This window comes from Lissotriton vulgaris, chromosome 11 (assembly GCF_964263255.1).
Source record: "Lissotriton vulgaris chromosome 11, aLisVul1.2, whole genome shotgun sequence".
Lineage (NCBI taxonomy): Eukaryota > Metazoa > Chordata > Amphibia > Caudata > Salamandridae > Lissotriton > Lissotriton vulgaris.
In genome coordinates, this window is record NC_141699.1 from 833,761,321 (window position 1) to 833,787,564 (window position 26,244).

The 26,244-nt window shown below is 41.9% G+C and overlaps 1 protein-coding gene across 2 annotated transcripts in view; it reads right to left on the reverse strand.

The window, feature by feature from the left end:
- Nucleotides 1–269: 269 nt before the first annotated feature.
- The window catches only part of NRROS (negative regulator of reactive oxygen species), a 37,808-nt gene continuing 11,833 nt past the window's right edge, over nt 270–26,244 (reverse strand). The window contains exons 2-3 of one of the 2 annotated variants that reach the window (XM_086943948.1): nt 18,560–18,683; nt 270–2,438 (exon numbers count right to left, since the gene is read on the reverse strand). In XM_086943948.1, the coding sequence (XP_086800074.1) occupies nt 468–2,438; nt 18,560–18,667 (2,079 nt within the window). In that variant the 5' untranslated portion in view covers nt 18,668–18,683 and the 3' untranslated portion in view covers nt 270–467. The remainder of the gene's footprint in view (nt 2,439–18,559; nt 18,684–26,244) is intronic. The other variant, XM_086943947.1, reaches the window with a different exon arrangement.

Below are 26,244 nucleotides of genomic sequence, written 5' to 3' on the forward strand. Positions count from 1 at the left end.
AGTGTCAAGCTGTTTCAGTTGTCATATATTTATGTATGTTATATTCCACATTTTAATACTAAATGTGCTAACCCATGAGTCCTTTAACAGACCATGTTAAAATGTTAAAAGCAATAATAGACGATTATGTATTTGACAGCCTGTAATACTTGGCCAAGGGTGCCTTGAGCTATGGGAATGTGTTAGAAGAGCATCATATAAGCAAGCTAGTTTCAGATGACTGCCTTTTCAATATACTGTATTTCATGAATGGGAGCTTGCAAATCATATGTGATAAATCACTCCTTTTATTCCCTCCTACATTTTGGATGACCACTGAAAAATCTCACTATATTTAACTAGGTTAATCATTCCCCCCTTCACAGCACCGCATCACATTTGCATGCTACAGATTTGCAAATTCAACCTCACTCAGCATTGAAAGTCTGGTCTGTGACCTCATGGTTCTATTCCAGAACTATATAAAGTCAGTAGCTTCTAGAAGTCCTGCACCGTCGTTTCACAACTTTGAGTATGTTCTCTTTGAATGTAAGAAAGACAATGATTAAAGCAACCACTAGAGTTAGACTAGTTGGAAGAATGAGCACTAGATACATCAAGGTAGTGTCTGTCATCTTCCACCGGCAACTCTGTACAATGTTCTCTGGTAGCTGCATAACTGGGAAAATATTAGAAGAGTGGTTGCAGGTCACTAACCAATTGTCAGCTATATGTACAGTCCTGAGATTCATGAGGAAATTCCACCAGGTCATCTTGCAACAATCATAAGGGTTCTGGCTGAGGTAGAGTGTGTGCAGGCTTTTTCCAAGTTTCTGTTGAGCCATTTGCAGTGGGAAGGACTGGAGGTTATTGCTTCGGACATTTAGAGTGTGTAGCTGCAAGTTACTCAGAGATTGGGGAAGGTGTGCAAAGGAATTCTCAGACAGGTCTAGAAATAGGAGGCTTTGGAACCTAGAGAAATCAATATCTATGCTGTTGGATGAGAAGCCTGTATTACTTAAAGATAAGTATTGCAGTGTTGAAGCCACATCTTGCAGTGGGCGAGTACCCAATATTAGTGCCCCATAGTTATTAGAAAGGTCTAAATGGGTGAGTGAAGTTCCAGTAAAAGCATGGGTGACTACCAGACCACACCCCGCAAGGTAAAGGTGCTTCAGTGATATAATGTTCCTGAAGTCAGTGCAAGCCTGATCCTCACCCTTGTCAGCCTGGACTATCTTCGGACAGAGGTCCAGATGATTGTAGCTGAGGTCAACTGTAGTTATGTACTTCATGTGCTTAAAAAGTTGTGCTGGTAGCCTATTTAACCTGTTGGTGCTTACATTCAAGGTTCGAAGATTTGGCAAGACATTTTTTGAGTTTGGGTCCACCTGGACTTTTTTAAGCTGGTTCTGGCTAAGATCCAACTCAACTAGTGACCCAGGGGGATTCAGTTCAGTTAAATGGATACTTTGAAAACAGTTCTGGTTAAGCTTCAATTGAGACAATGAAGTCATCATTGCCAGGAATCCTTCAGGAAGATACCAGAACTCATTTCTGCCCATGTCAAGTAAGTTCAGAGAAGATAAATTCCCCAGTGTAATATCTTCCCAAATATTGACAGCTGTTACGTTGGTGATATTGTTGCTAATGACAATGAATTTCACTGTGCCATCCTGCATAAATGTGGCATTAGAGAGTTTTTCATAAAAATTCATCCGGTTGTCTGATAGGAGAAGAGAGCGTAGTTTGTTGCGCTTAGGCAGTAGTGGGAAAAAAAACAGTTGGTTGCTGGACAGATCCAGTGTCTCCAAATCAAACTCATTGCTTGATTCATCTGACAGAAACCACTCAATGCTGTTGTAACTGGCGTTTAACACCCGCAGCTGAGTAAGGCTGAAGCCCACAATACAGGTTATTTGGTTGTAGGCCAGATTCAGCCTCTGCAGCCTCTGCATGGCCATGAAGGTTCCTGCCTCTATCTCATATATGTAATTTCTCTCCAAACTTAGCTCCCTCAGCTCAACCAGATCAGCAAACGTCATTGCATCCAACCTCATGAGAACATTCCTGGCCAGTGATAAGGTCTCCAATGTGGACAGGTTCTGGAGCAGTGTAGTCGCCATATCCTCAGTGAGATAGTTCCCAGACAGATCCAACTTCCTTAGAGTTGGGACACCACGAAGAGCAGCAGCTGTCACATTGTAGTTTACAAAAACACAATTGCCTTCTAGGTTTAGGACTGAAAGCCTTCTGCTGACCAGGAAGGTCCTTGGCTCAATGAGTTCTAGTTTGTTCTGGCTCAAGCTAAGGCTCCACATTCTGCCATAGTGCTGCAAGGAAGAATCTGTAAGAGTCCGCACCTCATTAAAGTCTAAGAATAGCTCCTCTGTGTTAACTGGAAGGTCCTGCGGGACTGCTATAAGATGCTTCCTATTGCAATCTGCTGCTCTGTGGACCTAGGAAAAAAGAGACTTATTAGTTACTTATAGGTACTGCAGAGTAGATAATAGTATATAGACAAATCTGCAACATGCCTTTAGTGATTGACACAATTGTTCAATATCTACTGAACTTATTTCTTTAAGCACACCCAGCCTTTTACAACGTTCATTCAATTAACATTTTTTCTCTTCTTCCCAAATTCTTTCAGGTGCTTTCATAGTATTCTGCCTCATTTGAGTTCAGTAGTTCTTTCCTTGGTACCAATAGAACACTAGCTAATGACTTGCAAATATGGATTCTGTAGGATGGACTGTCCCACCGAAAATGAAATGCAAAGAAAACCCCGGAACCCCGGAACTGGACTGACTACTCACACATGGACATGGGAAGCTTGAGTGCTCTGGATTTAAGATCATTAAATACTCCTACAGATGTGTGTAGGGCAATGGGGTACTTATCTGTGACTTGCCATTTGCTGCAAACCCCGTATCTTGTTTTTCAAAATTCACAAGTGGAAGTGTTATGTACGATATAGATCCCGGAAGCATGCACAAATTGTAGGTGTAGTCATGTTACCCAACCTGCATGGCTCCGGCAGCTGACAACACATATGCAAGCAAAAAGAAGTGCAGAGCCGGAGCATGGAAAGAAATCCAGATCAGAAGTAAGCAGCAAGCAGACGTTGACCATCACAGTAGCTTGTCGTGACCAGTCCTACTGCATTGACAGTATTTATTTATTTATTTAGTTATTTATTTATTTATTTATGCTGTTGATTACTTAAGTCCAGCCCTGAAAATAGTTAGAAATGTGTACTGGAGTATCCATCAGAAGGTGTGTAAATCACAGGTTCTTAGAACTTCTCTTGAAAAACTTTTGTCAGTGCGTGAAAAAAGCCTTCTTATTCGTATAAAATTCACATTTTGCGCACGACAGGCATCGCTGTACATACTTGTAAAAAGGGTAAATTACATCTTGCAGCTGAACTTACACTTCGAAATGACTATGAATAATGCTCCTTGTATACAGTACTTTGGTGGCAATCACTGAAGTAGTGCTGCACGATATGTACTGTTTTGTGTGCTGCTTGAGGGTGCAATTTATTTTTGTCACCATGCAGCCTCTCACCTTAAAAGCAGTCCGAGACATGAAGATCTACTGGGCTCAGCAGACCACCATGTCTCGGACTGCTTTTAAATAAAGCATTTTTTTTTTAATTCATCTCGTTTTCCTTAAAGGAAAACGGGATGCTTTTTTTTTTAATGAAACATTTTTGTTTCCTTTTATAAGGGTAGGTAGTAGTCCCTGGGGCTACTGCCCGCCGCTAAAAAATATTTTCCCCTGCATTTGCAAAGGGGAAGGGGTCCCCTGGGGACCCCTTCCCATTTGCGAGTGAATTACCACCCTCTTGAAGGGAAAGGTAAATTGCGAGTGTTCTGCGACTGCAATTGCAGTCGCAAAACATTCAAACATGGGGTAGAGAGTCGCTATTAGGAAGGAAATCCCTTTAACCCGTTAACCGTGGCGGTAATTCAGCCGCGGTGCGGGCGTTTCCGAGCATGGGTGGAATGCCGTCGGCCAACGGCCGACGGCAGCACTGGCGAGGTAGCGTTGCCGTCGGCCATTGGCCGACGGCAGCGCTTAAGGGGTTAAACGCCTTTTCCTAATAGTGAGTCGCAATTCCTATTTAGCGAGTCACAAAATAATTGTGACTCGCTAAATAGGAATTGTACATGGCCCTATTCGTTTTTGCAAGCACAAACAGTTCGCTAACCTGTTTGCAATGAAATTTAGGGTCGTACATCTGGCCCCATGCTTCCCAAGAAGGAAGATCTGCTGTTGGTTCATCATTTGCGTTTGGAAGGCCAGAGCATCTTACTTTCTGAATATAATCATGGAGTTCAAATTGTTTGGATAAACTATAGGATTCTGTGAAAGATTAGAGTAACATTTTGATATTCCCTAAAAGTATTACTATACATACTGGCACATGCATCAACCAAATTAGCTCCTGGTAAAATAGCGAATCAGTAAAACAGGCCGTTACCGAACACAAAACCTGAATTACCAATGCATCAACCCAAATACTGAAAAAAATAAAGAATCTCAAAAAAACCCTCAGTAAATTACCAAATCGCAAAAAAGCGAATCGGTAATACTGAGAAAAACATCGCTATTAAAAAATCGCAACGAAATGCATCAAAATTCGCAAATACCAAAATTCAACCAAATCGCAATTTAGCATGAGAAAAATAAGGGGAATCTCAACCAGGAGGTGAAGCTGGTTGAAGGAAAAAAAAAAGTTTTACCTACAGGTGGATACAATCAGAAACCCCTCAAGTATGCTTTTGGAGACCCTGTATGTCTTCCAAAATGGCTACCATCTACGTGCTTGCTGGGAGGAGGAGAATCAATGCTGCAGCACAGTGCTAGAGGAGGATCCAGGAGAGGGTATTCAGGGTGCTCATCACATTGCTGGGCAGACTGAGGAACTAATCTATGACAAGTACAGACTGAATCGTGCCATGATCATGCGCCGCATTGCTGACCTGGAACCACCACTGCAGCACCAGACCCGTAGGACCATTGCCATCCCTGCCTACGTCCAGGTCCTATGCAGCCTGCACCTGCTGGCGTCTGGAAGTTTCCAGGGGGTCGTAGCGTTTTCCGGAGGCGTATCGTAAAGCGCACTATTACGCTTCTTCTGAAAATTCCTAGATGCCATGCTGACAATGATACATACCCACATCGCCTTCCCCACAACTCCACAGCAGTTGAACTGCACCAAACAGGATTTTGACCAGATGGCACAATTTCCCCATGTCATTGGATGCGTTGACTGCACGCATGTCCCCATCTGTCCCCCCTCAGCCAACGAATACATATTCCGCAACCGGAAGTCCTATCACTCCATAAACGTGTAGGTCGTGTGCAATGCCAAGCACATCATTACAGACATTGTAGCGCAATTTCCTGGAAGCACACACAACGCCTACATATTCCGACACAGTGACATCCACAGGTGTCTGCTCAACTGTGAATTTGGAGAGGGACACCTACTAGGTACATACTTATGCCTAATCATCAACTCCATCCTCACATATGTGATTGTATTCATGCCGCTAACCCTTTGCTCCCCACCCTGCAGGTGACAGCGCATACGCCTTGCGTGAATATCTCCTCACTCCCTACCTCAACCCAGCAACACCTCAGGAGCAGCACTACAACGCAGCACATATCAGTACCAGGAATGTGGTAGAGCGAACCTTTGGCATCCTCAAGAGTCGCTTCCGGATCCTACACAAGACAGGGCATTAGAGTATGACCCAGTAACCTGCTGCCAATAATAGCAGTGTGTGCCATGCTGCACAACATTGCCACAAGTGGGGGGATAACAATAGAGGTGAACGGAGATGACAACTTTCGTGCAAAGCATCCCCCCCACAACACCGACAGGCACAAGTGCTTAACACAGCTGAAGGTCAAAGGAGGCGGACATACATCACACAACATCACTTCAGAGACAGGTAAGAATGAGCCATCACTACATAATCTGGTGTGCAAATGTTTAATACACATGAGCACTTGTTAATTGTATATGAATGATACGTCTACATGATGCAGACTCAAAACATTGTCAGCGATACATATCCGTTGGCATCATGGGAGTATCTTGAAGTAATGTAGGTGGCCCATGGTTACATCACCATGGCCAAATAGCCGGTAGTACATGGCTATTTGCGCCTTCCACGTACTCCCAGCCTCCTGTCGCGTGACTCCTCCACATCACCACGATGTGTGTCAGTGGCTGTGGAGCTGCGCGAACTGCGCCTCATGTCGCTGTGTTCCGGCACAGAGACACTGCTGACGCTTGATGCTGCCTCACTCCCCTCCTCCACTCCCAAATTGCTGGCACAAAGGGCCATATGTAGGTAATTGGCATTTACGGATTCTAAAATACCTAATTTTACTGATTCGGTATTTCAGAATCGGTAAATGTTATGTAACAAAAAAATCGCTAAATATTACTGAATCAGTAATATTCGGTATTACCGAATCTGTATTTACCGATTCAGTAATTCCCATTCATTCCTATGGGCCTGGAGGCCCATAGGAATGAATGGGAATTACCGAATCGGTAAATACCGATTCGGTAATTTGGGGAACACATTCAAGGGTGGCAGGGGTCACATTGACACCCTGTTGCACCCCTGAATCGTGCATGTGTGCACATGTGGCACACATACATGCCCTAAGGGCATGTATGTCTGCCACATGGCACAGTTAAAAAAGCACAAATTTGCTTTTTTAAAGGTTTACGATATTTACCACCAACTTGTAGTTGGTGGTAAATAACGAATCCTAAATGCACATAAGCACTCTAATATGTGCTTCCTACATAGCATTTACCGATTCGGTAAATGATGATTCGGTAAATACAGAATCGGCAAATTCTGTATTTACCGAATCATCACCTACATAGGAAATGGCTCAATACTGGTCGGTAAGACTGAAATTTACTGAATTTTGGGTTTACCAACCGGTATCGAGCCACCTACATCGGGCCCTAAATGTCCCAGACTGCAGATGCTCCACTGCAGTGGTCACTTGTCCCAAGGTCTTGGCCACATCAATAAAGTAATGGCCCAGGTCGACCTGCAGTGACACAGATCTTCGTGAAAGTACAGCTGTGCTGTTGCAGAGCTTTGTGAAGGCCCTAATGGATGCATTGGAACGGAGCAAGTTCTGGCAATGCCTCCTGCGCTCGCTGTGTTGCCCTGCTAGGACCGCATGGGTTAGCTCCTGTAGGCGCACTTTGATTTCTCTATTCCCCTCTGCAACGGCTGTGATCATTTCACGCACAGCGTCTGTCATCGTGACCATTTTGCTAGCCAATTTTGCTATGTTAATGTTCATTGCTACTATGTGTCTCCCCTGCAGGTGATGAACACGCAGCATCTGTGACTCAACCACACCGTAGCTGTGTGCAGGCTCTTCAGATCCCTCTGCAAGTCTTCCCAGGGGCCTACGCCGCTGTCTGACTCGGACACGTGCTCGTGTTGGAGCTGGCGGAGTGACATGTGACTGTTGTGAGACATTTGTGGCTGCTGGACTCTGCTCCGTCTCCATCACCTGCAGAGAGGGGACAATTGCCCTGCGTCTTGGTGGTGTTGTCTGTGGTGGTAGGGGTGCTGATGTTGTTGTTGGTGGTGGTGGTGGTGTTGTGGAATGACGTCCCTGCGGAGTCTCTCCATCGGTCCCTGCCTGTGTTTCTGATATGATGAGGCGTCCGCTGTCATCTGAGTACAGGGGTGATGCATCTGTGTGTGAAACAGTGCATACTTATGATATTTACTGACTGTATATGTTTATCATTTTGCATACTTTCTACTTCATAAATGACATATTTGGACAGACTGTTGGCCCTGTGCTTCTGGTCTCATTTCTTTAAAATATTGGATCATACATGCGCACTTGGATGACATAACTACAACTCCCATGATGCAACACTTCTGTGAGGGTATGTGTGTTAGGCACTTCTACCTGTGCACTGTGATTGGCCTGGTGGGATGGGCATGGGTATACAACACGCTGCGTATCAGCACAGGCATGCATCTTACCTTGTTCTCCAGTCGCAGCGCCGGAAGTATCCAATTGGGTGACCCCCACGACTGCCTCAGGCTCAATGATACCCTCAACGAGGTCCTCCAGGGCTGTGTTGGGAGTGACTGTAGAAGTCCCCCTCCTGTTATGTTATGTTATTGGTCTCTTATATAGCGCATGACTCACCCAGAGGCATCTCAGCGCTTACTTAGGCAGAAAGAAACCGGAGGAAAAAAAGGAATAACAGAGCCGAAGAAGGTTAGAATAAGAAGGCCTTGAGTTGTTTCCTGAAGACCAGAGAGGAGGACCATTTACGTAAGACCTCAGGTAGAGAATTCCAGTATTTAGGGGCAATATATGAAAAGGCTTTGCCCCCCAGAAGAGTGCGTTGGATACAAGGGATCTTCAACAATGCCCTAGTATTTGATCTCAGGTTACGGCAGGAGATCTGCTTACAAAGTTTCTTTTGCAGGTAACCAGGACCAGTACCATTGATGGCTTTAAAAGTGAAACAGCAGACCTTAAGAATGATCTCTTTTTCACTGAGAGCCAGTGAAGCTCTCTGAGCAGAGGAAGTGATGGAGATCCTGGGTGGTGATTTAAGACCACCCTTGCCACAGTATTTTGGATGACTCGAAGTTTTGCTACCAAAGTTTCATCCACTTCGGCCAGTAGAGCATTTCCATAGTCCAACCGACTCACCACCATCGCCTGGACCACCGTTCTGCCATGTTTCACTGGTAATTATGGACTGATTCTAGGAAGAAGAGGAAGACTATAGTAGCAGGAGCTTGTGATGTTTTTGACATTTTCCTTCATAGGCAATTTGTCATCCAAATGTATACCCAAACTCTTCACTGATGGTGAGGGGTTGGGCGCCCTTTTCAGCTGGGTGGGCCACCATTCGGCGATATTGAGATTATTAGTTCTTCCCAGAAGCATAAGATCCGTTTTCCCTGGATCCCTGGATTGAGTTGGAGACAGCATTCTGTCATCCAGTTTGAAATGGCCATCATTCCAGCCGAAAATCGCAGTCTCGCCTCATTAGGGTTTGATCCCATAGGGAAGATCAACTGAGTGTCGTCAGCATACGATATAATCTCAAAACCGATGGGTCGAACAATCTTGGCCAGTGGAGTCATATATATGTTAAAGAGAGTAGGGCTCAAGCAGGAGCCCTGTGGTACTTCCTTATCAAACCGGAATTTTTGAGACCTGAAAGGACCCAACGTGACAGTTTGCCCTCTGTCCATCAAAAAGCTTTTTAGCCAATTCAGGGCAATGCCCTCAACACCACACTCCTGTAGCCTCTCCAACAGCAATCGATGGGAGACAGTATTGAAGGCTGGGGAGAGGTCCAAGAGGATGAGTATTGTGGAACCATCCTCATCCAGGGATTGTCTTATTGAGTCAGTGACGCCAATAAGGCGGTCTCGGTACTAAAGCCTGGCCGAAAGCCTGATTATGAGGGATCCAGCAGGTTATTCATCTCTAAGTAATGACTCAATTGTTTATTTATATGTGTTTCCAGTATCTTCCCCAACAGGGGTGGCAAGGATATTGGTCTATAAATATTCAATACTTTAGGATCTGCTGTTTGTTTTTTAAGAATTGGTTGGACATATGCTTCCTTCCAGACTGTTGGAAGGAAGGCCATTACAATGGAGGAATTGAGAATTTCCTGAATTGATGGGGCACAAATGGGAGAAAGAAGAGCCATTGTATTAGGGGAGCAGATGTCACTCGGATATCCCGATTTTGCTGTCTGAAGTTGATGTTTTGTATCCTCCAAAGAGATAGTTTTGAAGTGCTTCAGATGACGGCAATGCACTATAGTGGCAGCATCAGTGTCCCCAGTAGATCTACTATAATCAGGATTGCTGGTAGGAAAACTGTCATAAATTAGTGAGATTTTATTTTGAAAATATGTCGCTAAGGCGTCACAAAGCTTGTGTGTTTCTAGAAATGATTTTTTACAGGCGGGAGGGGAGGCAAAGTCTTTCACGATATCGAACAGTGCCTTAGATGAGTTTCCGTCTTGTTCTATTTGAAGCTGTATAAATGTGCATCTAGCCATTTTGATTTTATGATGATAGCGAGACAGAGCTGCTTTATATCTTTGTTTATCCGCCTCATGTTTAGTTCTTCCCCATCGCCTCTCTAAGTTTTTACATGAGGATTTATCAGTTTTTAGATCCCCTGAGTACCAATGGGCCGATTTCCGCCGGGTAGAGGATTTCTTATTGCACTCTGGGATGACTACATCCAGAGTCTGTGTCACCGCCAAATTGAAACTAGCCAACTTAGTGGAGTTGTCCTGAAGATTTTGACCGGAGTCCTTGTAAAAAAGAGGGAAAGTCTCCTTGAATGCTTCCAGGGTAAGCTTCTGCCAGGGTCTTCCCCTTTGAGAATTTAACGGGTTGCAAAGCTTTCGGTTAGAGCAATCCATGTAAGGCGGACATGAGAATAGAATCAAATAATGATCGATCCATGTCAGAGGGCACTATAACTGAAACTTTAAATGTTCCATATTCGTGAAGATCAAATCCAACATGTGGCCTGCGCTGTGAGTGGAGCCGCAGACCTGTTGTAATAAGCCCATGTCCTGTAGACTTGAGAACAACTGAGTGACATCAGGGTTAGACAAATCCTCTCCATGAAAATCAAAATCCCCCAATAGGATAAAATTACTTGACGCAAAGCCTGCGTAGCTATGAATTCCGTCAAGTAATTGACAAAATTCATTTTCTGTCCTGGTGAACGATAAAGTAAAGCTCCATCCCAGGTCACGGTAGGCGACATGGAGACCCTAAAGATACCCACTTCCACTGTATCATTACAAGTTGTCGCCAACCATTGGGCTTGTAGATGATTTTTAAAAGTTAGCCCGATTCCTCCTCCCAATTTTCCCTCTCTATCCAAATGGTTGAATTTATAGTTATCAGGGATTGCCAGATAAATCGCAGGGCAGTTATAAGGAGTTAGCCATGTTTCTGTAAAAAAGCAAATGTCTGGAGAGTAGGTGGACAACATATCCCAGATTTCGATAGAGTGTTTTACCAGGGATCTTGCATTACATAAAATATAGCTTGGCCCAGAGTAAGCTTGCGAGAAATCCTCAGGACATTCGCTCAGACCGAAACCCTCGATACAACACTGATTCTTTCAAGTATTACAAGTTACAGGCCCTTCTAGTACTGCATGAAATTTAGTGGAACAGATATTTATCGCTTCTCGATTATTAGAAACAGAAGAACTAATCTCCAGTAGCGCTTTCCTCATGTAGGAGATGAACCCAGCAGGTAGGGTCTTGGGAGCGAGTTGGGCAGCATTTCCCGCCTCCCGGCTCGGACTGGCGGGGATGGGCACAGACGGGCTTGCCTTTGGCGTGCCATCGGCGCGCCCACTGCGCGTACCACCTGATGGTGTCATTATATACAGCAAGAGCAGTAGGTGGACAAATAAACTAGCCTGCTAACTTGGATTCCCCCCAAGATGGAGTCTAGTGTTCTGCGAAAGGAAATCCTTCCTGTGTCACCCAACAGCTCCTACACGGCTGCGGTGCAACAGTGGAGTAGCACAGCAAGCGGAGAAAATATTGCGGTGAGTTAGTTAAAAATATACCAAAGCAAGAGTTAAAAAGCCTCTACGAGTTATGATTCCCGGCTTCCGCCTCAGGAATCCCCTAAGTGTCTGCTCGTGCAGCCAGGTCCGGATTATATATGTTGGCGGCAGTAGGTGGACAAATAAACTAGCCTGCTAACTTGGATTCCCCACAAGATGGCGCCTAGTGTTCTGCGCAGGGAAATCCTTCCTGTGTCCCCCAGCAGCTCCTAATTGGCTGTGGTGCAACAGTGGAGTAGCGCGGCAAGCTGAGAAAATATTGAGGTGAGTTAGTTAAAAATATACCAAAGCAAGAGTTAAAAAGCCTCTGTGAGCTATGATTCCCATCTGGCAGCTGCATCCTTCACCCTTTCAGCAATCCTCTCCTTCACCCTTTTTCTGAGGTCATACCACCTTTTCTTCAGGTCATCTATGCTGCGGTGCGTGACTCCAACCACATTCACCCTCTCCTTCATGCGCAGCCAGATCTTGCGCTACTCCGCCTCAGGCACCATTAGTGACAGCTTACCAAACAGCTTGTCATGCTTGCTGCTCACCCCCTCAATCAGAAGTTCCAGTTCCTTGTCAGAAAACGTCCTCCTCCTCTTTCTGGGCGTGTCTGTATTTTGGCGTGCATCCTTCTCCATCCTGGATTGCAGTGGTGTTGCTTGTTTGTGGAATTAGTGTTTCTCTGCTCAGCTCCTGTGCTCTGACTCCTCCTCTGGGCTCCTCAGGGCACTGAATGAAGCATGGGCTGGATGACTTCCTGGTTGTGATGTCATCAACCTGCTTCCAAAAGCGACTCTTTTTTTGCGAATTCGCTAATACCGAAATCGCAAAAACCGATTCGGTAGTTGCTAATTCGGTATTAGCTAATCTTTATTTATATACCTGCTATTGTGGTTTTGGTATATTTTAATGATTTTTAGCGATTCGGTAAATAATACCGAATCTGTTGATGCATCGCGGAAAACGAATCCTTATTTGCGACTTGTTTTACCGAATTTTGATGCATGGGCCCATATGTCTTTAGGAGGAGGGAATATGTGCTCTAATCATTAGGGGGCATATTATCAAGGGGGTTTATCTCCGCTTTTTTGGCTTTAAAAGCCAAGAAAGCGGAGATAAAATTATCTCCCTATTACCAAGCTGTCGCTAACACCAGTTAGTGACAGCTAAAAGGAGATAGCGACCATCTTGGGCCCCGCTTTGCATGTCAGTGATATTTATCACTAATGACATGCAAAGTGGGCGTGCCAAGATGTTAGAGACTGAAAACAGTCCCTAACATCGCTATCTCCTATTACCAACTTTTGGAGATATTCGCGCTAAGCGCGAATATCTCCAAAAGCTAACACCTGCCCTGAGCAGTTCTTAGCCATGTTATCCAATGGGAGGTGGATAACATGGCTAAGAGCATTTGCTCGATAATGCATGAATATCGCTGAGTTTTCAGCGATATTCATGCATTGCGGGCGTTTTTTATCGCATTTGCGATAAACCTTGCTAATAGCAAGGTTTATCTGCGATAAAAATCGCCGATGTGCGGCGATAATTTTTGTCTCTAAACAAGTTAGAGACAAAAATTATCGCTAGTTGTTGGTAATATGGCCCTAGATTTGTTGCAACCTTACATGATCTTGCTACGTTTTGTGAGTTCAATAAATATACCACCTAACTAACAAGGCATCAGTTGTATGATTTAGCCAAAAACGTTAAAGGTCTTATGAGAGTATACCAATGTCATTAATAATGACATACAAAAGTATTGCATCCACTACATCGTCTACCACAATATCATCAAGGTAAGTATATATTTGCTAAACAGGTGTGCCCCCTGAATATCAATACATATTATTGTGGTACGGAAACATCAAGGACAAAATATAGAAACCAAAATTTCGAAAGGTATGTATAGAATTTCTATACCGATCTACACAGATGTGTACCTTGACAAGAAATATATCTACAAAGTGCATAGATGTGGAGTTTTAACTGTGTGTGTAAAGTGTGAAAGAAGGAAGGAAGGAAGGATGTATGCGACATGGAGATCATTCACAATGGACAAAATGCTAAACGTTTTCCAGGCGTGAAAGCTGAATATCAGGCTTGTGATTTCTTTATGCTTTTTGCTACTGTTTGCAAGACAATGTTTGTGATGGAGCCGTGATATGTGCTACTGATGATGTTGAAAGGTTATGAGAGTGTGGGAATGTATAGTGCTCACTGTTATGGGCTTGGCCATATGTGAGGAAGTGTGTGAGGATCTTCATGTTAAGGGGAAGACTGGAGACAAGACTGACAATCTACTGTCTGATTTGGGCTCAGCTTTACAGTAGTGTCAGTAATCACATTTCATGCAATGTGGAGTGATGCTTAGTTTATGTCACATGATATCTCTCTTGGACAACATGGATGTTTGAATATTTTGGTTAAAATATTGTAAATAAAGATATGTGTATTAAAAGAAAAAGTATAAGTGTCTCTCACATGGGGAATAAACAATAAGGAGGAGGCACAATGGCAGTTTAAGGTTTTGAGGCATGCTAGACAGATAGCAAAGATGAGGAGTAAGTGCTAAGTAAGTATGAAGCCTGTTCTTGTAAAGGTTAAGGGGTTCAGGGATACCATCAGGACTGGACTGGCGTTTCCCAGTGGGCCCGAAGGGTGGGGGCCGGTTTTGTACTGGTGGGGGCCGTTTTTGTTGGTGGCTGGCGGGTTTTGCAGCAGTGCTGCAAAATCAGCCCCTTGTAGCAAAAGCACAACCAGATTCACCCCCGCCCCCCCACCCGAGGCCAATCAGACATAATTGCCAGGGATGATTTGCGATCCCAGACCGCCACTGGATGCCATTAGGCTCAGAAGTGGTAGAATAGAAGTCAAGCACTGTGCGTGGAATGGGCCATTTGGCTTATGTGTCGCGGGACAAGTATAATGAAGGTATACCTGAGTCCATGGGGTCTCCTTTATGGTTACCCCCTTATTTATTTTATTTATTTTCAGAATTTTGTATAGGGCGAACAAGATCCTTGCAGATATCAGAGCGCTTTACATACATATGAGATGAGAGCGCAATAAAGATAAGGCAATTCGTACATACATATAAAAGGAGACCGCAATAGAGAAACTTAATAAGGCAATTTGTGCAGGGAGCGCACAATGCCAGGTAGTAGAGTGTGATTGTGTGGTCGATTGAGGCACTGAAATACAAGGGGGAGGAAAACAGGCAAACAGTAATTGCATAGTTAATGTTCAAGTGAATTTAGCCATGAGGATATATTTGACTTCTTTTTTGAAGGAGGCAGTGGATGAGATGAGTCTTGTTTCTGGCGGGAGGGCATTCCAGATCCTGGGGGCCATCCCTGAGAAGGAACGCTTGTAAGTTTTTTTCTTGTGGAATCTTTGTGGTTTCAAAAGGGGAGTTTCTGTGCTTCTTGTGGCTCTTGAGCCTCCTGAGATTGTCACTTTCTAGGTAAAAGGAAAGGCGAGCTGAACAGGTGGTTGGATTTGAGCAGTCTAAACAAGTTTGTTTGACTTAACTGCCATTGGCTTCCGCTAATAACCATTGCCTCCCGTGGAGATGCGAGCCTTTTTCAAAATATGAATTCTAGTAGATGTACCTTCAGGTGGAGTTGTGGCAGCAGTCACAGCACATTACTGCCTTTATTATCCCACATTGTATCTTTACATTTTTCTGAATCCCTGTTAGTTTGTTCTTACCATCATCCGTTTGAAACGGCTGCTGTTCCACATATTATGGAATTTCATTTTGCTGGTGTCATTCTAACATAATATATAAGTGTGTGTGCAAACTTCGGAAGAAAATGATGGTGTGTTGGATAAGTGATGTCTATTTTGGAAGAAAGAGGGATTATTCAGGGAAAGCAAGGATGTGTTTTTGTCAGAAGAATTTAGATTTTTTAGAGCATGTGGTGGTGTCCAGCGATAGTGTGGGTTGTCAACAATAATTGGTGTATAAAATGTGTGTTCTCCTCCACCACCGAGTGGAGAACAGATGACATCCTTTTTGAGGTTTATATGACTTTTATGCCAAATGTTTAAAGAACTTTGCAGGTGAGCAGGATATCTTAAATAGTTTATGCACAGCGTAGAATGTATTTTTAAATAGCTAAAGGCATGACTGGCATGAATATGTGAAGACTTAAATCACATTGTGCCAGCACTGTAGTCATTTGTTGCTGGGCTGTAGTGTTGTATCATGGTCGATGCCAGCACATATGGTCTAGGGCGGTACTGATTCTGATGAAGGAAAGGTCTGAGTACATACTGGTTTTTACTTCAACAACTTGGAGCCCTTCTCATTCATTGAGAGGAAATACTGTTTATGTTGGGACAGTTGAAAGGTTCAGATGCCACCTGTTTGAGGGACATTTCATATTCGCACAGATGATAAACCACTCACATTGATCAACCCTGTGCTGAAAACATAGAGAAATCCAAAGCTTTGTTAAATGAAGCTGATAGTTGAAGCATGGCCACCATAGCAGAATGCTGAAGTTGGGTTGCAGCCATACTGGAAGACAGCTCATTAACTATCCAGTGAGAATGGTGTACTGATGTGATGTGATACACTTCTCCCTCGCCTGTTTCCGAGGCCCAAGGTAGCAGTATTAGCCCAATAGCAACATTTAGGCGGATGTATGTCGTTACTACGCATGCTTTTACAACGCATGCCTTTACCTCGCAGGTTTTACAACGCAAGTCGTTACAACGACTTGCGTTGGGGGGCGCTGGATAGTGAATAGTTTCATTTACTATTCCAACTCCAGTCCCCGTGGATAGTAGGGAAGGTTTTGGATAGTAAATTAAACTATTCCCTATTCTACAGCGCCCCCCAGCGCAAGTCGTTGTAACAACTTGCGTTGTAAAAGTTGTGTGGTAAAGGTACTGCTTGGTAAAAGTTCCGTTGTAAACGCTGTTCCCCCATTTAGGCATAACCCTAACTCAGAAAATAAGCCATGTAGTTTACTAGAGGTCTTTTCTGGATGGTAAGCCTTTGTATTTAGAAATCTCTATGATGGCACACTTTTTTCCTCTCATTGAATGGTGACTGTTATGTTCTATATTCTGCGTCTGCTATTGTATTAAAAGGATGAATCTGCAACATATCAAATACATTTTTCCATGTTTTTCTAAAGTGGAATTACAATAAATCCCCTACACGAAAAGGACATGTCTATCTACCGCCGTGATTTAGAATGGAATTCGGGGAGAAATTGATAAAATCCCTGAAAACAGAAAGAGAAAGACGAGGTGCTTCTATTTCACCAAATCCGAAAAAAAAACACAGTGGAAGAAATAACACCATAAATTGAAGGGTTAAATGACATCTGAATAACCGATAACAAAAGGAATTCCCAAATAGGAGAGGAAGATTGAAGGATTATTTTAATGAAAAATCATAGTTTTCTACATAAGGTTTCCAAAATTGAGAATTGGAGAATCTGTCGGCAGTCTTTCCAGATGATCCATTGGAGACTAAATTAAAGCTTTTTATACAAAAAAAAATATTGTGTTTTTAACTGTCCTAAGGAAGGTGGTATGAAACAAGGCTCCACCGAAATGCGTCGACATAAAAATGTATTTTTCAAAAACTTTTTATGCATATGGTTGTGAATACATGTGGAAATTTTGGAATCACGTATTGAAATATGTAATTTTTGCAGTAAATGTATTAATCCAGTATAGAGACTTGAAGATTTATGGCCTCTTGAGAACAAAACTGTTAATACTGAAGAGAAATGTTTTTAATTTTAATTTTGTTTTAATAAAACGAAACAATTTACAACTGAAATAGTGAGATTGCATATTCTTATCGAATTTAGCGCCTTTTTGTGGTTCTACTTACACCAAGGGAGCACAGTCAGTCCTAGTATGTTGGAGATGTGTTTTGATGAAAGAGTGTAGATACGTGGTTTGTAAATGTTTGGGTCAAACATAATATTTTTAAAATAGACGCTTGAGGAATCACCAAGGGAACACCTTTTGACTGACGATTGTGACTTACCCAGTTCCCTTCCAGTTAATGTGTTACTCTCTACTGTTTTTTCCTTATACACACATACATACATACACACACACACACAGAGATTTAATGTATTGAAAAATATTTATAATTATTATATTTTTTTAATAAATGTAATAATAAGCTCAAATGAAAAAAGAAATTCATCTTTTAAATTAAACAAGTTGTTAAATCAATTAAATGTGTAATGTTCAGCTAATGTAACAAAATATCAAATAAAAGTGATAGTGAGAAATATTTTTAAATTATAGTAAAAATTCATATTTACAAATACATTTAGTATAATGTATTCATTTTCTTACTGAATACACATCAATTGAAAAGTTAATTTGCTGTATAATTGTATGTTATTATTGCATATTGTTATTTAATATTTAAATTATTTTACATTTATGTTGTACATTAGAATATATTAAAAATAATAAACTTTAATCATTTTTTTCTATATGTAAAATTACACATAAGTGTAGTAGCAAATGTACATGTGAATAAATATACACACATATATTTATCTTTCAAAATCGGATCCATAATGTTTCCCTTTGAGATCCAACCTCAGTGTTGTACATAACCTCACAGAATCTGGTAGTCCCTTTCTCTCCTTTTCATTTTTGATGCACAGCTTATTGATAAGCATGCTAGTGAACATGTGTGTTCCTATCTAGATTCAAGCCCTCATCAGAGCTTTAAAGGCTATAGAATTGAGTAAATGTTTTCTAGCCTTTATCATAGCAAATGGAATCCTCCCATACATGCATATGTCTAAGCTCGCCTCCTTCTGTTACAATATCTCCTCCAAGAGCTCTCTGTAATTTCAACCTTCTATAAATCAACCCACCTTATTCTTGAAAGTTTAAAAAACAAGTATTGATGAACACTCACAAGTTTGCAGGGACCCTGGTAACCTGGCAGGACTGCCATGACCTTGCTCTTCCATGCCACAGCCAAAAAGGTGAGACCTAGGGAGAAGCAGAAAGAGACAATCTCCATTTCAGAAGTGATGCACCTGTCAGGAATAAAGACAAATAAAAGACAATCAGATATGCTCACATGCATAGGCAATGACAAAGGTAATCTAGATCTCTACCGATCAGGACAGACCAATCTTACAGAACAGCAGCACTGTACGACCCAGGAATATTTGATTGGTCAATTTTGAAATGAGATCACTGTTTTAGGGACAGGCTTGATAAAGGTCTGCTGGCTGAGGAATGTAGCCAAGCATGGCGTAGCAATTTCATTTAGCTTTGTGGTCCATTTCACTTCCTGGACGTCAAAGTGTGTGTGTGTGAACTTGGGCACTAATAGTTGCTGCTTATCAGTCTGTGTCAGACAGAGTCCACACCAGTTCTTCCCCATAGTGGATATAAACTTACTTGGGATTTTATTTGTTTTCCTATAATGAGCGTGCAAAGAAGAGAGTAGTAGATTTCTACCCAATTTCCAACCTTTTGACCATAGTAGTTTTTTTTGCCAAAATTCCAGAATTACGGGTAAGCAAGACCTCTGAATGATTTTGAAAGAAAACTGTTTCTAGGAATCTTTATATAAGTTACATCAAATAGTGAACATGAGTTATTGTAACAAGCAGTTGACACATCTCAACTGTTTCTAGGAATCTTCATATAACTTACATCAAATAGTGAACATGAGTTATTGACTCAAGCAGTTGACACATCTCAACCTTTCTTTAAATTTGCAGTCTACCACCGAGCATAGGGGTGTCTTGTAACCAATGTTGAAATCTAAAGAAAGAATTAACATTCAAATAATTTATTGAGTCCCATAGCTGACACCGTATTAAATCGGACAGAGCCCTTCTTACCCGCATTCCATGTCCTTATTGAAGTTAAAAAAAAGTAATGGAGGGAGCATTGTACGGCCAAGAATATTAGAGTACTGTTCTCACTAGATTGCAAATCTCTTCCACTGGCTCCATGTGTTCAGGTTATTCTGATCAATCTCCAAGTAGACAAATCATAAAACTTTCATCGTCAGTCACAAGCCAATTACTTTTCATGCTGCCTCATACACCAGGTTGACTGGAAAGTGACCAGACGCTTTGGGATTTAAGGTCCCAAATCAATATTCAAATAAATATTTATTAATCCATTGATGGATGGGGTCTTAATGAAAGCAAACGAAAGTGTCCAAAGTCAAAACCCATGAGGCGTGGAGTATGGTAACTCCCACGGAAGTTTGAGTAAATGCAAAGACCCCATCCATCATTGGATTATTACTCCTTTATCAATTTTAAATATTGTATTCAATTACACAAGTAACCATAAAAGTACAAACGTAAATAAAATAATAAAAATACTTAAAAAGACATTTACACCCGGCAGCATATCCAACAAAGATAATAAAACCAATGCGATCATAAAAAATGTAAAACCGCTAAGGGCTAAGCACTTCGAAAACAGTCATCGAATATCGGTCCCGCACTGCCGTTTTCAGAAACAATCAAACATGAAGATGCATTTCTCATTATTTCATTGAAGCAAGGTCTCATAGGTTTCACAAAAAACTGTATTGCAGTGGCGAAAAAAAACTTTTAGTGTATATTAAATTAAAATCACAGAACAGTAAAAATGTCTCATTGATTGACCTGATCTCCCATTGGAAGGACAGGTACAAGAGTCTAGACTGGTTTGAAAACCGAGTGAAAAGCTTAGCAGATTATTGACCTGCTTTCCCTGAGGCAGAAAAGCAGGGAGTGCTCCCACTGCCCCATCGATCTTGTCAGATACCTTTGAATTGGGATACGCCCCATCAGGGTTCATGTTCAAATATACTACCACTCTTGGTTTGTCACACTCATTCTCCAGTCTCTCCGCATGTTTGAATTCAAACCAGGCGGTACACAATGTCTTTTGGTAATGGAAAGAGGGTCAGCCTGTTTCTCAAATAGTTGTTGGAGGCTTAACTTATACATACAGGCTACAACGTATGGCAACCACATATTATTTCTACCTTTGTTACATGAGAGACAATCAAATATAATATTATGTGTAAGATCTACCTCTGCATTTTTCCAGATTGCAAACAAGAGGAGCAGTGGGCTACTGCTAATGAAGTTCTCAACAAAAGGAATATTCAGTTCACTATGGCTGAAGAAGGTACCGCTCGAGATTGGTGCCCCCCCGGATTCTCCTCCAAAATCTATTCTCTTCCGATTGAATTTGGGGACATGTATCAATGTCCCAAATTTCAGCCCCTTAAGTGGAAATTAGGAGATAATGTTTCTTAAAGATGTTCAATAACGGAACCAAGGTTCATCCCTTTCTGGGGAGAGGTAGACTGAGTATAAGCCCTGCTGCTCTGAAAAGTTTGCTCCAACTAAGTGCTATGTGGGATTGCCAAGATCCATTGTCAGAAAAGATCATGCCAAGGTAGGAAAAAGTGCTTGTGTATTGGAGTGATGGATCCCTCACTTTCAGGTTAACCCATGTATGCTTCTTTGGGGCACACAACATTATAAAAGACTTATTCAAATTAGTCTGCAAATTTAATAGCTCCATAAAATTTACAAAACCACTTACCAAATGATGCAATGCATTAGGGCCGGGGGCCATCAATACGGCGTCACCAGCATAAAATAATGATGGCAAGGGAGAGCAAGGGAGAACCTTTTATTTTATATCTGGGCTAATAATAAGTAAAAATGGGTGAAGATCATTTATATACAAGATAAATAAAAGCAGAGCTAAAACGCAACCTTGTCTCACGCCTCTAGGAATGCTAACATCTCCAGAAACCTCCCCCTGAGTATTAATTCTGATCCTCACTTTCATGTCCCTGTGCAAATATGCGAGAAAGTGCACAAGTGCTTTATCTAATCCTAGGGATAATAAAATGGCCCACAGCTTTGAGCAAAAGTGGTGGAAAAATCCATAAAGGCCAAATAAATTGGGGACTTCTTAGCTAAAGTATATTTGTCTATTAATAAGCTTAAATTAAGGCACCCCACTACTGTGCCAACTTTGGGTCTGAAGCCATACTGGATAAAGTATGGACTTCTCTTTGACCCACTCCTTTATACGATTATATAGGACCCATCCTAAACTTTTTAGGGTGGCATCGATTAAGGATATGGGTCTATAACAACTAGGCAAAGAGCGATCCTCTTTTTTTTAAAAATAGGGACAATTATGGAATTAGACCATGTATGTATAAGGTGCAGGGACAAAGGCAAGGCTATTTAACACATTTAAAAATAGAGGTGCCCAAAACTCAGGGTTATATTTTGGGAAATCTCTGGGTACCCCACCTGGCTTGGGAGCCTTTCTCTTTACACTCTGATGTAATACCTCCTCTATTTCTTCAAGGGTCAATAATACTAAAGCAAAGTCAGGCTCAGGCAGAATGTTTACATCAGGTTGTTCCAGGGCATATACATTAGTAGAATGTGCCTCCCAGTTCTTGCTAGTGATATTGAAGCTTATCTGAGTCGCTTTTAAGTTTGATTGTTTCATTTCTTTAACAGCATTCCAGAAAACATTATTATTATTATTGCTAGCTGCTGTAACTAGTGAATCCCACTGGCTATTTATCAATTCCGCTTTCCTGACTGAAATACCCTGTTTATATTGCCTATGGTATTCGACCACTATCAGAGGGTTCCTTGGTGGTGCCTTGAGGGCACATCGCAGCTGGCGACTCGCAACAGAGCACGACCGATTGAACCATCTGGGCTGGTCTGAAATTGGATTACTTGAGACCATAAGCTCTTTTTTAATTTTAATATAAAGGTGAGTGAAAGAAGCGACTTTGGGGTTGACATTAACAGTCTCAGTAAGACATGCCTTAAACAAGGGAAGATTTTCACCAATCCTTTTTTTGTAGTGCTCAGAAGCTGCTGCTCTCCATTTTGGTCTTAGTCCATCACTGGAAGCTGGCAGGCCCAAACCTCCTTACTATATAAAGATTTGGGAGATATAACAAAAGATATTGCAATGGGGTCATGATCACCATCAAAAGAAAGTATCACTTCACCATGAAGTAAAAAGTCAAGGTCAGAGGAAACAAAAATGTAATTGATTATGGAGGAATGGCCTTTGGCCCTGAAGGTGGAAGGTTGTTCTGTGCCACTATATGTAACTTCCAAGGCATTTTCTAAGTCTTGGGCGACCCAAAAAGATGTCAACTCGTCCTATTGCATCAAACCTATTTAGATCAGAAATACTATCAGTAACATTGCCGAATGGGACCCTACAATGGAGGGAGAGTGAGATAACTGAATTAAGTCTAGCATTAAAATCTCCTCATATACAAAAACCTGCGAGCTGACTGCTATTACTTACACATTTCTGGATTGAGGATATATTCTTAGATAAAGATATACATTTACTATTGGGCAAATCTGTAAAATCGTTGTTATAAAAATTTGTAAAATTAATGTTAAACCTCTTTAATATCTGCCGGTCAGGTACTTTGCATCAGCTATCTCAAGGGCCTTAACACTGCCACCAGGTTCAATGTTTACCCAAGTTGCCTACCCGCCTATCACTCGCCCAAACCTTGATAAAGATGCTGGGTTATAACAACATACAAAACCGGCAATATGAACAGTATTCTTCAACCCGGTCTCCTGGAACATTAATATATCATATTGGCTGACAAAAGAGAGCCAATCCAAGCAAAGCAACTCAGAGCGTAAACCAAGTATATTCCAACTCAAAATGTTCAATTCGTGATTTTCCAAGTTGCCAGTTGTACTTGGTTTGATTATAGCTTGTGGTACTGGATCAGTGGTCAAATTACTTATTGCCATACTTAGCTGGCCTAAAGGGGTAAACATTTGTCAATCGAGCCCATCAAGGCCCTCTAAGCTTGCAAATATATTTTCTTCTATAGAAAATAGGGTGGGGGCAAGAGCCCTCGCAGGTGATGGTTTGTAGAAGTAGCCTAAAGGGAGGCAACAGATGTTAGTATCGAGGCCATTAACGGCCTCCTGACAGTTGAGTAGATTGCGTTCAATTGCAGGCCTGCTAAAGTCAGAATCAGAAAAAGCTTTATTTGATTTAAAAAAATAGATACAATCATAAAAGCTACATAGATATATACAACATTTCATAATTACTAGATTTCACTGGGCCCTAAAATCCTTTTTAAAAAAGTATTAAACTAATACAATCATTGTTATAAACATTTTACATATAAGGATCAATTCATTACTCAATTATGCATAATCATTAGTTTCCGCTTCCTCAAGATACTCTTTAAAAAGCCAGTCATTACCATAATACATTTCTCATTTTCTAATTCTTGTAAACTTAGGTACGCGGGTCTACATTGTCGCCAATAGCCCTGTCTCAAATATTGCTTGATCCATCTTCTACGTTCACAGTCATAATATTTACAAAATAAAATAAAATGGAAGGTGGACTGTACAGACAAATTATCACATGGGCAAAGTTCCAGGCCTGCTAAAGTGTATAATAATACCATCGCCTTTAAAGTTCTTCTTGGAGCGACTGACCCATCCCACCTTCCTTACCATCAATACATTTTTACTTTGGGCAAGTCTACAATTTTTATGTTTACTAAGCCAGTCCACACTTTTATTGCGCAGTTCCTCCCAGGATTCTCTTTAGCAACCCTCAGAGGCCGTCCCCCGGCTAGGACCACAATGTAGGGACAAGATGCAGGTGGAAGGTCCAGAATGACCATGCTTGTGTCGGCCTCACAGCCTATTAAAGAGCTTTCAGGATCGTTATTTGTTTAAATGGCTTTATGTCCCGATTTACAGGTGGTACTGCTGTTGTCATCGGTCTGGCCTTTCTAAAGGGATTTAGTGTCGATTATAGAGATATTTCCTAGTGAAGTACAAATGGTACTTGGAATATGTCTGATTTGGGAGTTATGAAGGGCCTTAATTTCAGCAAGGCGGCCAGTTCCTTGTGTTGCATTATCACATAACGTGGAAAGCATAAACAATGCAGTTAATGGGGTAGCACAAGTTCCACTTCCAGAGATCTTACTGACATCCAACACTGCAGGGGGGGCGCACAGAGTCTAATTTCCTCTCTATGTTCGTAAAATGCACCATTAATGGCTGAAGTATGTCATCCAAGGTATTACTGATTCGACTGCACAGGACTTCATGTGAGAGAGAGTCGTTACTGGGTAGAGGGAAATTAGGGAGTGCACTACCGCTCAAGTCAATATTATCCGGATTCTGAGATAAAGACTGCTGAGTTTTGTCAGGTTGGGAGGGCTGAAGTGGCTGTGCCCATGTAAGGAGTCAGTTGTTTCCATTTATGGCTCTGGTAGGTTGTTTTCTTTTGTTAACCACCTGTTTATTTTGTACTCTTTTCCTTTCTGTTGCTGTATTTTTGGAAGAAAGGTGGTCTGCTGTTGAATGGCCGCATGGGTCTGGATTGTTGCTAGCTCGAGGGGTTGGGAATGGGGTTGGAATGAAGGTTCTACCTACGTTGGTGCGAGGTATAGCACTAGAAGGTTGAATATCACCCTCCGATGCAGCTGTATTTTGGGCATTACCCCCAGATACTGGATCCTGTAGCAGTCTCCCCTTATTCCCATAATCAAGTGATAGATGTTGTTCAGTCAATTCAATTTCGTTGGTTACAATCCCCACCACTCTCTCCAGCATGGACTCGATAGACACAGAGGGGAGGGGGACTACACAACTCCCTTCAATCCTCTGTTTCACCATTATAATAAAATCGTCACTCCACCTGACTAATGAATACCTTTGTGGTAGGATCTGGAGTGGTGAGATAGAGCCAAGAGGAAGGGACCGGCCTTGTGCAGCCGCAGACGGGAGTCCAGCAGGGAAATTATAGGTGCATCTGGGCGCAAGGATTGGCGTAGCGGCTGCTGCCACAAAGGAAACTGGTGCTGGCAGTCCGCCCCACCAGCTGTTCGTCACTCCCAGTGATGCATTGATTGTAAGAAATATATTTCCCATACATTTTCTGCCACTCAAAGCACTTCTAAGGGTGGTATGCAGTCTCTAAATTCCAAATTTACTCTTGAATGATCTGCCAACTTGAAGAACAATCTCACTATTTATTTAAGTATTTGTTTGGGAACGTAGAAGTTGATGTTTGGTCACTTTCCGGTCATCCAGTTTCTTCTACTCTTGGATTGGCTTGCAGGAACTTTCAGTGTATATACAGATTATTTGAACATTGCACTATCTAGCGCTCTTGAATCTTGAGTGGAGAACATTCTGTTGAAATTCCGAGGATATGTATTGAACGAGCCCTGAAGAAGTGCTATTAAACAAAACTCGTTGGCTACAGCAAAAATCCAAGATGAAATGCTTTAATGAAAGAATTAATGAATAAAAAATACCTTTTGAACAAGGAAAAATATTCTGGGGGTGTGTGAATAAATATTGCTGTTGAATTACTGCTGTTAATAATCAAGTTGTTACCAACTAGGAAATTGTTGGGGTATGGGTGCAGAGTCACATTTTCTTTGAATTTGAAGGAGATTTATTTCCTGGCTTTGCAGAAAAAGATGGCTGGCCCTCATGACTCGAGCACCACAATGGTTTGAATTACAAGCAACCCTTGAATGTGTTGTGTGTGGTATAT